This window comes from Aquarana catesbeiana, linkage group LG01, assembly GCF_042186555.1.
Source record: "Aquarana catesbeiana isolate 2022-GZ linkage group LG01, ASM4218655v1, whole genome shotgun sequence".
In the NCBI taxonomy this organism is placed as follows: domain Eukaryota; kingdom Metazoa; phylum Chordata; class Amphibia; order Anura; family Ranidae; genus Aquarana; species Aquarana catesbeiana.
In genome coordinates, this window is record NC_133324.1 from 141,393,471 (window position 1) to 141,407,324 (window position 13,854).

The 13,854-nt window shown below is 42.9% G+C and overlaps 1 protein-coding gene across 1 annotated transcript in view; it reads right to left on the reverse strand.

The window, feature by feature from the left end:
• Positions 1-4,259: 4,259 nt before the first annotated feature.
• PTCD2 (pentatricopeptide repeat domain 2) overlaps positions 4,260-13,854 on the reverse strand; it is a 78,076-nt gene continuing 68,481 nt past the window's right edge. Inside the window, exons 9-10 of the mRNA XM_073624392.1 lie at positions 10,541-10,654; positions 4,260-5,911 (exon numbers count right to left, since the gene is read on the reverse strand). Of these exons, the coding sequence (XP_073480493.1) occupies positions 5,690-5,911; positions 10,541-10,654 (336 nt within the window). The 3' untranslated portion in view covers positions 4,260-5,689. The remainder of the gene's footprint in view (positions 5,912-10,540; positions 10,655-13,854) is intronic.

The window sequence follows — 13,854 nt, forward strand, 5'->3', positions numbered from 1 at the left end:
GCAGAGTGGCCCGACGGAAGCCTCTCCTCAGTGCAAGACACATGAAAGCCCGCATGGAGTTTGCTAAAAAACACCTGAAGGACTCCAAGATGGTGAAAAATAAGATTCTCTGGTCTGATGAGACCAAGATAGAACTTTTTGGCCTTAATTCTAAGCGGTATGTGTGGAGAAAACCAGGCACTGCTCATCACCTGTCCAATACAGTCCCAACAGTGAAGCATGGTGGTGGCAGCATCATACTGTGGGGGTGTTTTTCAGCTGCAGGGACAGGACGACTGGTTGCAATCGAGGGAAAGATGAATGCGGCCAAGTACAGGGATATCCTTGACGAAAACCTTCTCCAGAGTGCTCAGGACCTCAGACTGGGCCGAAGGTTTACCTTCCAACAAGACAATGACCCTAAGCACACAGCTAAAATAACGAAGGAGTGGCTTCACAACAACTCCGTGACTGTTCTTGAATGGCCCAGCCAGAGCCCTGACTTAAACCCAATTGAGCATCTCTGAAGAGACCTAAAAATGGCTGTTCACCAACCTTTACCATCCAACCTGACAGAACTAGAGAGGATCTACAAGGAGGATGGCAGAGGATCCCCAAATCCAGGTGTGAAAAACTTGTTGCATCTTTCCCAAAAAGACTCATGGCTATATTAGATCAAAAGGGTGCTTCTACCAAATACTGAGCAAAGGGTCTGAATACTTAGGACCATGTGATTTCAGTTTTTTTCTTTTTTAATAAATCTGCAAAAATGTCAACAATTCTGTGTTTTTCTGTCAATATGGGGTGCTGTGTGTACATTGAAGAAAAAAAATGAACTTAAAATGATTTTAGCAAATGGCTGCAATATAACAAAGTGTGAAAAGTTAAAGGGGGTCTGAATACTTTCCGTCCCCACTGTATATATACACAAACACAGTATATTATCGCTTGAATTATTTTTCCTCATTATGGGCATGAGTGGGGCCTCATGTCTAAGATTTGCCTAAGGCCTCACAAAGCCTAGAGCCGCCTCTGCGCTCTAATTCATCCCAAAGGTGTTCTATCAGGTTGAGGTCAGGACTCTTGGGTGGAGGAACTTGACTGGCCTGGACAAACTCGCTCGTCCATGTCTTTATGGACCTTGCTTTGTGCACTGGTCCAAACCTTTTGGTGGAGGGGGGATTATGGTGTGGTGGTGTTTTTCAGGGGTTGGCTTGGTCCCTCAATTCCACTGAAGGGAACTCTTAAGGCGTCAGCATATCAAGACATTTTGGACAATTTCATGGTCCAAACTTTGTGGGAACAGTTTGGGGATGGCCCCTTCCTGTTCCAACATGACTGAGTACCGGTGCACAAAGCAAGGTCCATAAAGACCCAGATAAGCAAGTTTGGGATGGAGAAACCTGACTGGCCTGCACAGAGTCCTGACCTTAACCCAACAGAACACCTTTGGGATGAATTAGAGCAGAGACTGTGAGCCAGGTCTTCTCGTCCAAGATCAGTGCCTGACCTCACATATGCGCTTCTGGAAGAATGGTCAAAACATTCCCATAGACACACTCCTAAACCTTGTGGACAGCCTTCCCAGAAGAGTTATGCAAGGGGTGGGCCAACACATAATTGAAGCCTACGGACCAAGACTGGGATGCCATTAAAGTTCATGTGCCCCAATACTTTTGACAATATAGTGTATGTACCTTTAACAGGTAAGCATAGAACATAATTTATTTACTTTCATCTTATGAAAATGCTAAATGTCACTTTATAGTTGGCAGAGGTTTTTTTAAGGAACAGATCCCCAATCCTGGTACTGCTGTATGGAGAACACCGCTCCTCTAACCTCTGAAACCTATCACTATTGAGCAGTCCAAGCAGAGATCAGGAAAGAAGGATGAATCACAACATTGAAGCAGGTTACCGTAAAATATAACTAATGGCAAAACTTCTTATTAGTTTTGGATAAAGTACAGAGAAATTCACCTGTCAGTTTTTATTGCTGTCCGTGTCCCCATTAGGGAGATCTACCCTCTATTTGTCATGATTAACTTTATTATTTAAAGTGAAAGTAAAAGAAAATCCTAAATTTTGGGTTGTCCCCAGAAAAGTAACAGAGGGGAAACCTTCCAAATGGGGACACTAGTTCTGGAGACCTGGGGGTCCCCAGGAATTCCCTTAATTTGCAGAGATTTCCTCTCCTGTTTGGCTATGGGACAAGAAGTGAAGGGAAATCTCCCTTATGGGACACAGATGGCAAAAAATAAAATCTGACAGGTTATAACCTTCTCTTACTCTATCCAAAATGAAAAAATAAAAAGTTTTGCCTATAGTTTTACTTTAAAGCTGTATTAAACCCAAAAGAAAACTATTATTATATTGCAGCTTTCCAATTCTTAGCTATAAATACTGCATTTGTTTTCTTTTTTAGGCTTTCTTCTATTTTCATCTGCTCAATCAGCCAGCAAGTCTGTTGTTTTTACTAATGCGTTCAGCTTCTTATGTGAACTAGTTTTGTAAAAACAGGAATATTCTCTGTATTATAGATATGAACTTTACCTGGGTACAACACATGGATGTGGTTACTACTATGTCTTAACTTTTGTATAATAAAAAGGTGGAATTTTATGTGATATATTTCTGTTTCTTTTATCTCCTTTGGTTTTGCTCACTACGTGTATGCCCATCTACAGTAGTCCCTTTGTTGTAACACATATTCTGTTGTATATATTAGTGGCATGTGGACATACTAGCATGGTAACTTTTTCCCCTATTGAGATTGTTTTTCAACAGAACAAGCTCTAGAACAAGATGCATCCATTACAGGGATTAGCCCAAAGCCCAGAAGCTGTCAGGACGACAGACCATCCAGACCTTGATGGTCTGTTGTCCTGACAGCTTCTGGGCTTTGGTTCATAGTTGGTCTTTTAATTCTGTGTTTTTTATGTTTATGTCTTGGTTTTAATCCAATGCTTTGTATTGTATTTTTCACTATGAGTTGTCTATTCATGTAATAATAAAAATTCAATCATTTTTCTACATTCTCTTTGTCTGTGATCCATTCAAAGTCCCACTTTTCTGAGGAAATTGGTCGTACTACTTGTTTTAGGAACTGCATGTGCTTTTGCAGATAAAAGGATGCAAGCACAAATGTTTACATGGGATAGTTAGTGGCCCCTAAGGGTTCTTTCAGATAGGTGGCAAGCTTACTGCTCGGATAAGATTACAACTTCGGATCACTTTTCAGAGGGTGGCATAGCAGAGGCTGACGTGCTCAGCAGGCGCCACTACAGCCTCCTAAAGTCTGTTTTATTCTAATTTTTTTTTATTTTATTTTTTTTATTGCAAATCTGCAATTTTCCTTTGGCGTTTGGCTTGCAGTTGCAGTACAGCCCCCACTGATATCAATGGGCAAGTTTGACAGGCAGTGCCACCTGTCAAACCCTGCAGCCTGAGTTAAATATGCCATGGCTGTAAAGCAAAGCATCACAGCATGTGTACAACCCTATCAGGCTGTAATGTCGCAATTCAGCGGCAGTAAAACCGTGGCACAGCTGCCCGTTTTTACTACCGCCTGTGTGAAAGTGTTTTTAAAGCAAACATGCATTTTAGACCAAGAACACAGGTTTGATCGTATGTGATGATGCAACTTGTAGCTTACAGGGCTTTCCTTCCATTCCCAGTGGATGAATGGATCAGCCGGGGAGTGAAAGGAGCGCAAGTATTGGCTGCAGGGCAGGTCTGCATTAAAGTGAACTTGTTGCTTTGCCTAGCACAGGAAACAGTACAAATAAAAAACACAGTTCCTTGAAGGTCAATATCTGCTTCACCCATGGTGCAGACCACATTTTACTGTTTGATAATACAGTTCTTAGTACAAAATGGGAGGAATCTGCACTTACCAAATAAGAATGCAATTCGGCTTTTGAACAAGGTCAGACATCATTGCGTTGTACCCCAACCACACATGCCAGTACAAACCACTAGCATTTCTTTTGCTGAACTCTTCCAGGTTACTGCATACAGACAGTGAGATGCGTTCATGATGCGTTCCCAACTTAAATCCTGGAGCACCCCCAACAGGTCAGGTTTTCCTTCTTGATGCAGAGGTGCTTTAAACCTTTTACTGCCAGCATTATTTTTAAATTGGTTTTGCCCACATGATGGGGGGGAAAAAAAAAAAAAAACAAAAAACAAAAAAAAAAACCATTTTAGGCTAAAGATTAGTTATTTTCTGAAAGCAGAGACCCTATTTTTCCACACAAAATAGAGCTTTCTTTTGGTGGTATTTAATTACCAGTTTTTTTTTTAATTTTTTGCTAAACAACCAACAGGCCGTAAATTTTGAAAAAAGAAAAAAAAAAAAGGTTTCTTAGTTTCTGTAATAAAATGTTGCAAATCTCAATTTAGGCCAAACTTTATTCTGCTAAATTTCTTTGTTGAAAATTACCCAAATCTGTGTATATTATTTAATCTTTAGGAAAGTTAGAGAGTCCACAAACTAGGATATATTTATCTGAAAATCACTCCTGATGTACAGACGGCCTATCCCATTTCTTGTGGTCTAAAAAGGCCAGGACAGTACAAATATCTCCCAAATTACCCCTTTTTGGAAAGTAAAGTAGACAGTCCAAGATACTTAGTAAGAGTCATGGCAAGTTTTTTGACGTTGTAATTTTTGGTCACAATTTTTTGGAAAATGAAGAGATTTAATAATTATTTATTATTTTTATATACTGTTACCAGTGCAGTACATCATCAAATAACTGGCGTTGTTGTGATCAGGGACACTGACAGGTGACAGTATGTAGAGAAAAAAAAAAAAAAAAAGAAGAAGAATTTTGATTAAAAATGTTTTTATTACATCTTTTTTTCTTCTACCATTTTTTTTTAACACACTGTGACCAGCGCAATACAGTGTTACCATAGTAAAACTGTACTACTTTTTTTTTTAGGATGGCTTATACCAGTGAATTTCATTGGTATAAGCAACCACTTTTACTGAATAAAACAGATTCATTAAAGGGTTTACTATTGTTTACTATTGTGATTACCTGTGATTGGCCTCAGCTAGTTCCATAGTACAGATGGGCTGTATGGACCAATCACAGCTAACATAATTGTACCCAATGAATGGCATGAAAGGAAGCCATCCACTGTACAATTGTCATGGGATCTGCTGTGATTGGTCACAGCAATCATAAGGTACCAGCAGTGGGCCAGTACACTGATCAGCCATTTGGTGACAGATTGTGCCAGAGTGCAGCCCCTGGGTCACGTTTAGGGAGGATGTCATATGATGCCCTCTATCACCGATACAGGACACATGTCAGTGGCGGTAAAAGGGTTAAATGAATCAATGGCTTTGTAGTCATGACAGCTATTTTATAAGGAAAATTCCCAAAACATGCCCTATTCAGGGTACCACAGTAAACTAAAGAACATATCAGAGATGGACAGCACAGTGGCTTAGTGGTTAGCATTTCCACCTAGAAGCACTAAAGTACCTGTAATGTACAAACTTGACCCAAAAGCCTAATTGCAGCCCCCCAGGAGGGTGTGAACATTTGTATCGGACACTGTCCATAAATGAAGCAGGTAACCTGTTAGAAATAAGATTCAGTTGCCTTTTTTGAGTCCTAGCCTTCACAAGCTTCCCTCCCGGACCTTGAGTTTTCAGAGTCTTTTTAATGCACAGTAACTGATAAAATGTCCTTTACATAGAATTCAAGGCGGCCACTTCTTTTTGCATTTCTCTACTTCTGTAGCTTTTCCTCTGTAGTAAATCTGCAGCAGAGTTCTGTTCCTCAGAAATAGCGTGCAACATTTCATCCAGCGTTAAGGTGCTGATCTGCCCAGACTGGCTAAGTTTTTCATAAATTTCTTTAAATTTTTCAAATGAAACTGTAGGGTGCAATTTTTCTTCCACAGCATCCATCTGAAGTAAAAAAGGTGGCATCACAGATCATCAAAAAACAAAAACAAAAAACACAATTCTCAAAGCTTTAAAAACACAAGCATAAGGATTGCTACCATGTGACTAATTTTTCAAACTTCATTAGACACTGCTGAATATCTGACTTTTTTTTTTTTTTTTAAATACTCATCTTTGGGACTAGTTTACACCAACGTTAGCCCTCTGAAGAGGGTGTTTCACAGGCAGTGAGGCAGCACTATAGATCACTTCCTCATTGACGGTTTCAATCCCTAAACCCCAAATGCTTTGCAGTTGAACTGGATAAAATTGGAGGTTGGTACTGGCTGCTGAACGTGACATGGGATTTTATTCTTGCCACAGCACGTGTACACCACTGTCTGCGGACGTTGCAGCTTAAAGTCAAACATTAGTCAGAAAACTAGGCCCTGCTGCATTACTTCAGGCTGGCCCCTTTTCCAGTAAAACATTAAATATACAGTGGGGACGGAAAGTATTCAGACCCCCTTAAATTTTTCACTCTTTGTTATATTGCAGCCATTTGCTAAAATCATTTAAGTTCATTTTTTTCCTCATTAACCAGTTGCCGCCCACCCACCGTCTTGTTCTGGGCCGCCGTCATAGGACGGCGGCACAGAACGGCCGCTCTGGCGTGCAGCACAGCAATCGTGGCCGCACCGTTTTGCTAGGACACGGTGCGACACCGATCTGTCCGCGGCTCTTTAACCATGTGATCAGCGCACATCAGTAAAGGCGAAAAATTACTTAGTTACAAAATTTACTGACAGAAAAAAAGTAAAAAAAACGATTTTTTTTCAAAATTTTTGGTCTTTTTTTTTGTGTAAAAAATAAAAAACCCAGCAGTGATTACATACCAGCAAAAGAAAGCTCTAATTGTGCAATTGTCATTTATACTGCGACAGCCCTGAAAGCTGAAAAATGGGCTGGGCAGGAAGGGGGTGTTCGTGCCTGGTAGGCAAGTGGTTAATGTACACACAGCACCCCATATTGACAGAAAAACACAGAATTGTTGACATTTTTGCAGATTTATTAAAAAAGAAAAACTGAAATATCACATGGTCCTAAGTATTCAGAACCTTTGCTGTGACACTCATATTTAACTCAGGTTCTGTCCATTTCTTCCGATCATCCTTGAGATGGGTCTACACCTTCATTTGAGTCCAGCTGTGTTTGATTATACTGATTGGACATGATTAGAAAAGCTACACACCTGTCTGTCTATATAAGACCTTACAGCTCACAGTACATGTCAGAGCAAATGAGAATCATGAGGTCAAAGGAACTGCCTGAAGAGCTCAGAGACAGAATTGTGGCAAGGCACAGATCTGGCCAAGGTTACAAAAAAAATTTCTGCTGCACTTAAGGTTCCTAAGAGCACAGTGGCCTCCATAATCCTTAAATGGAAGATGTTTGGGACGACCAGAACTCTTCCTAGAGCTGGCCGTCCGGCCAAACTGAGCTATCGGGGGAGAAGAGCCTTGGTGAGAGAGGTAAAGAAGAACCCAAAGATCACTGTGGCTGAGCTCCAGAGATGCAGTCGGGAGATGAGAGAAAGTTGTAGAAAGTCAACCATCACTGCAGCCCTCCACCAGATGGGGCTTAATGGCAGAGTGGCCCGACGAAAGCCTCTCCTCAGTGCAAGACACATGAAAGCCTGCATGGCGTTTGCTAAAAAACACCTGAAGGACTCCAAGATGGTGAGAAATAAGATTCTCTGGTCTGATGAGACCAAGATAGAACTTTTTGGCCTTAATTCTAAGCGGTATGTGTGGAGAAAACCAGGCACTGCTCATCACCTGTCCAATACAGTCCCAACAGTGAAGCATGGTGGTGGCAGCATCATGCTGTGGGGTGTTTTTCAGCTGCAGGAAACAAGAGGACTGGTTGCAATCGAGGGAAAGATGAATGCGGCCAAGTACAGGGATATCCTGGACGAAAACCTTCTCCAGAGTGCTCAGGACCTCAAACTGGGCCAAAGGTTTACCTTCCAACAAGACAATGACCCTAAGCACACAGCTAAAATAACGAAGGAGTGGCTTCACAACAACTCCGTGACTGTTCTTGAATGGTCCAGCCAGAGCCCTGACTTAAACCCAATTGAGCATCTCTGGAGACCCCTAAAAATGGCTGTCCACCAACGTTTACCATCCAACCTGACAGAACTGGAGAGGATCTGCAAGGAGGAATGGCAGAGGATCCCCAAATCCAGGTGTGAAACACTTGTTGCATCTTTCCCAAAAAGACTCATGGCTGTATTAGATCAAAATGGTGCTTCTATTAAATACTGAGCAAAGGGTCTGAATACTTAGGACCATGTGATATTTCAGTTTTTCTTTTTTAATAAATCTGCAAAAATGTCAACAATTCTGTGGTTTTCTGTAAATATGGGGTGCTGTGTGTACATTAATGAGGAAAAAAATGAACTTAAATGATTTTAGCAAATGGCTGCAATATAACAAAGAGTGAAACATTTAAGGGGTCTGAATACTTTCCCTCCCCACTGTAAGTGTATATACTGTTTAAAATAAAGTAATACTGTTTCACCCTGCTCTGCACATGCTGAGCTGCTCCATTTTTGGCATTGTGCTGAAAATCAGAGCCACTAGTGGCCGATTTGTCGACAGCCTAAAGATTGCCTGATGCTCAGAGGCTCTGGGCTTCAGCAAAATGGCAGCCTCCAGCAAGAAGAAACAGGTGCAATGCTAGAGGCAATTTACAGCACACACATTTTGGTAGCTCCTTACTAAAGAAAGAGCTTCCATCTTCTACTTAGCCCAACCCTATGCTCTTTCTCCTATAGGGTGCTTAAATACCTCAATCTTCAACTCCCAGCAACTGAAAGCAAATAAACTGACAGCACTGGGCAATGGAAGAGAGCCCAACTTTCTCACAGCAGAGAACCGCTCTATCCTAGGATAGGAACATACGAGACATGTTTAGTTTTTTAATTGAGTGGTCAGGTGATCCTAGCAGGTGAGTCAAGCAGTTTTTACCAGAAGAAAACATGCAATTACTCCAAAAGTTACAAGTGCAACTTCCTGTTTCTGCTGTTGAAAATAGATTGTGGTTAGTGTGGTGGCATTTCTGCTTTAAGATTTGTGAACTCTTCCAACTTCTGATCGCTTGTAAATGACAAGCCGGACACCTGTTCCATGTGAGAAAGGCGAACATAGGGATTTAAAGCTGATGTCCATGTTTCAGGTCACTTTAAATAGTTTGTTAGGACCAAGCTGGTTTAAACAAACTATTTGCTTCACCAAGTGTTGCAGTGTCTCTAAGCAATGTATGTACTGCATGTAACTTCAGCTACACACAGTACACAAAGCTAGGTCCCCGCTGTGAGACAGACTTCCTGTCTCACACCCAGAACAAAACAGTCTGGCTGAGCGGCGCTCAGCCATTCATTGGCAGCTTTGTATTCTGTGAATGATTACAAAGCTTCCTGGTTGGCAGAGTCTGAGAGCGTGACGTCATCAGCCTGCCCCTCCCACTCAGCCACCAAGTAGGTAAATACCGTATTTATCGGCGTATAACACGCACCCCAAGTTTAGGAGGGAATTATAAGGAAAAAAACTTACATTTAAATGCCCATCAATGCAGCCTTGCACAGTGTCCATCTGCATACTTGTCCAGTGTCATTTGCAGCCTTGGTGTCATTTGCAGCCTTGGTGTCATTTGCAGCCTTGCAGCTTTGCCAGTGCCCATCTGCAGCTTTGCCTGTGTCCATTTGCAGCCTTGCCCAGGCTGCAGTTAAACTGCAGTGACTTGTCAGTGTCACTGCAGTTTGAAAATGGCGCCGCCGGCGCCGAAATACACAGAGCCGGTCCTCGGCTATTCTCGGCCACTTTCGGCTCCACTCGTAGTCTCGCCCGGGATGGGCGTGACTGAGCAGGGCCGAGCTCCCATATACAGATAGCCGAGTGTACTCGGCTAGATTCGGCTAGCTCTGCTCACAGTCACGCCCAGTCCCTGTGTCCATCATAGGGCGGGACTGGGCGTGACTGTGAGCGGAGCTAGCCGAACCTAGCCGAGTACACTCGGCTATCTGTATATGGGCGGCGCTCGAGTGGAGCCGGAAGTGGACGAGAAGAGCCGAGGACCGGCTCTGTGTATTTCGGCGCCGTCATTTTCAAATCGGCGGTCGCTCCGCTCAGTCAGCGGGGGATCGCCGTATAACACGCACCCGCATTTTTACCCTGATTTTAAGGGGAAAAAAAGTGCGTGTTATACGCCGATAAATACGGTAGTTAAAGCCCAACTCTGGGCAAAACTTTTTTCCATGCAGCGGTGCTATTCTTGCACTGCATGGGTTAACTGCTCGTTTTGTCTAGGCGTGAACACAGAGCCTACACTCACCCGATCCTCCAGAAAATGGCGCTCCCCTACGTCCAGTGGTAAACGGTTTTAAAATTGAAAATGTAATTGAAAAGGGGTCTTAGTAAGATGAATGCACAAGAGCTAGAAGTACAGGTCACAGGGCTGCAGCAAGCAATGCTCAAAGTGGTGGCACAGCCTGCAAAAGCTGGTCATCCACACTTTTCCCCACTCCCAGCATTTTGTATGTATCTAGTTGTCAGTTTACAGACAGCAGAATGAAGAATGTGTACTTACTACTTCCTTGGAGAATGTAACTTTCCAGAGGAAGTCAAACTTTGGCTGCTCACTTGCAGTTTCCAGTATCTGTAACACTTCTTCCTCACCTTTAAACTTGGCAGCTAACAGAAGCTAGAATACAGAACAGTAACATGAGCATCAAATGTCAGTGCACCATATACCAGTTGCAAGAAAAAAAACTGAAAAATCGGTACTTATACAAAACAAAGATAAATTCAGGCGCACAAATGTGTTACTGCAGCATCCTGGACCCTCAAAAGCAACAGATGAAAGTACTGTATATAACACACAGAGAAAATTAATAGTATTGTTGTAATGATTAATACTGATCGAACTAAACATTGTATATCATTTTATTTCCGCATGTAGAATACCCCCCTGCTGAGCTTAAGTTTCTCATACTTTAGAACAGGGCTCAGAATTTCAAGTCTTTAGCTACTAGCCATGCTGTAAGAGTTACTCGCTACCAGTTGCCCCACCCAAGCCCTACCCTGCCCCTAATATGTGCCATGTACAGAGTGCAGGGTTGAGGGGTGCGCTGAGTGCAGGGCTGAGGGATGTGCTGTGTACTCCCAAGATTTGGGCTTCCAAAACCACAGAAAGCAAGAACATGCTCTTGAAGCATCCTAATGCTTAGCAGTCAGAACCCTGCAGAGAGAGAGTGGGCGGCCCCACATAAGCCATTGCTATTCAATTTAAATACCCATATTTGACAGCCGCCCCCCACGCCCACAGAATAAACTTGCAAAAGGAGATGGAGGCAATGTAATTTAAAATTATATTAATGCCTACCCAAATCCTTCCAGCCTCCCAGTGTACCCGACACTGACCCAAGGTGAGCGGACCCACCCCCCGCCCGAGCAGACCTGATCCAACCCAACACTGGCTTAAGGCGAGCGAACCTATCCCCGCCCGAGCTGAGCAGACCCGACACTGGCCAGAGGTGAGCAGACCCGCCCCCTGCTTGAGCCGAGCAGACACGACACTGGCCCAAGCTGATCGGACCCGCCCCCTGCCTGAGCCGAGCAGACCCAACCAGGGCCGCCCTCTTCCCGAGCCGAGCAGACCCGACCAGGGCCGCCCCCTGCCCGAGCCGTCTCCCTGCTTGAGCGAGAGCTCTCACTCTCACATAATTTCCACTCGCTAAATGCGAGCAGGCGAGTGGAAATTGAGGGCTGCTTTCGAATATATACAGTGAGGTCCATAAATATTGGGACATCGACACAATTCTAATCTTTTTGGCTCTATACACCACCACAATGTATTTGAAATGAAACGAACAAGATGTGCTTTAACTGCAGACTTTCAGATTTAATTTGAGGGTATTTACATCCAAATCAGGTGAACAGTGTAGGAATTACAACAGTTTGTATATGTGCCTCCCACTTTTTAAGGGACTAAAAGTAATGGGACAGATTAACAATCATCCATCAAACTTTCACTTTTTAATACTTGGTTGCAAATCCTTTGCAGTCAATTACAGCCTGAAGTCTGGAATGCATAGACATCACCAGACACTGGGTTTCATCCCTGGTGATGCTCTGCCAGGCCTCTGCTGCAACTGTCTTCAGTTCCTGCTTGTTCTTGGGGCATTTTCCCTTTAGTTTTGTCTTCAGCAAGTGAAATGCATGCTCAATCAGATTCAGGTCAGGTGATTGACTTGGCAATTGCATAACATTCCACTTATTTCCCTTAAAAAACTCTTTGGTTGCTTTCGCGGTATGCTTCGGGTCATTGTCCATCTGCACTGTGAAGCGCCGTCCAATGAGTTCTGAAGCATTTTGCTGAATATGAGCAGATAATATTGCTCAAAACACTTCAGAATTAATCCTGCTGCTTTTGTCAACAGTCACATCATCAATACAAGAAAACCAGTTGCATTGGCAGCCATACATGCCCACGCCATGACACTACCACCACCATGCTTCACGGATGAGGTGGTATTCTTTGGATCATGAGCAGTTCCTTTCCTTCTCCATACTCTTCTCTTCCCATCACTCTGGTACAAGTTGATCTTGGTCTCATCTGTCCATAGGATGTTGTTCCAGAACTGTGAAGGCTTTTTAGATGTTGTTTGGCAAACTCTAATCTGGCCTTCCTGTTTTTGAGGCTCACCAATGGTTTACATCTTGTGGTGAACCCTCTGTATTTACTCTGGTGAAGTCTTCTCTTGATTGTTGACTTTGACACACATACACCTACCTCCTGGAGAGTGTTCTTGATCTGGCCAACTGTTGTGAAGGGTGTTTTCTTCACCAGGGAAACAATTCTTCAGTCATCCACCACAGTTGTTCTCCGTGGTCTTCCAGGTCTTTTGGTGTTGCTGAGCTCACCGGTGCGTTCTTTCTTTTTAAGGACGTTGCAAACAGCCGATTTGGCTACACCTAATGTTTTTGCTATCTCTCTGATGGGTTTGTTTTGTTTTTTCAGCCGAATGATGGCTTGCTTCACTGATAGTGACAGCTCTTTGGATATCATATTGAGAGTAGACAGCAACAGATTCCAAATGCAAATAGCACCCTTGAAATGAACTCTGGACCTTTTATCTCCTCCTTGTAAATGGGATAATGAGGGAATAACACACACCTGGCCATGGAACAGCTGAGCAGCCAATTGTCCCATTACTTTTGGTCCCTTAAAAAGTGGAAGGCACATATACAAACTGTTGTAATTCCTACACCATTCACCTGATTTGGATGTAAATACCCTCAAGTTAAAGCTGAAAGTCTGCAGTTAAAGCACATCTTGTTTGTTTCCTTTCAAATCCATTGTGGTGGTGTATAGAGCCAAAAAGATTAGAATTGTGTCGGTGTCCCAATATTTATGGACCTGACTGTAATATAGCCTACAAAAAAAAAAAAAAAAAACGTTTAGCCTCTTCCTGTAAACTGAGCACTACAATACAAAGCCCTACAATACAAAGCAGTGTGCATCAGTCAATGGTAAGATTGCGAAGCTGAACTGAATATGACTTGTGTAATTTTTCTTGCCTGAAGTCATGTGTTTAAGTGTCGGAACAGGTGTCTAGGTTATACAGAGGATATGCTAGTGCTCCAAACTAGAGGTCGACCGATATATCGGCCGGCCGATATATCGGCCGATATTTGGTGTTTTTTACTTAATCGGCATCGGCCGATTGTGCTGATAAAAAAGCCGATATAGCTTCAGCGCGACTTGCAAAAGACTTCTGTAATAGAAGTCAGTGTAAGTTGTCTGTGTGAAGCGACTTCTCCCCCTCTCTGGGCAGCCTGCCAAATCTGATAAAAAGAACCTGAAGGATACAATGTTTACACTTCCTAATGAACTAAATT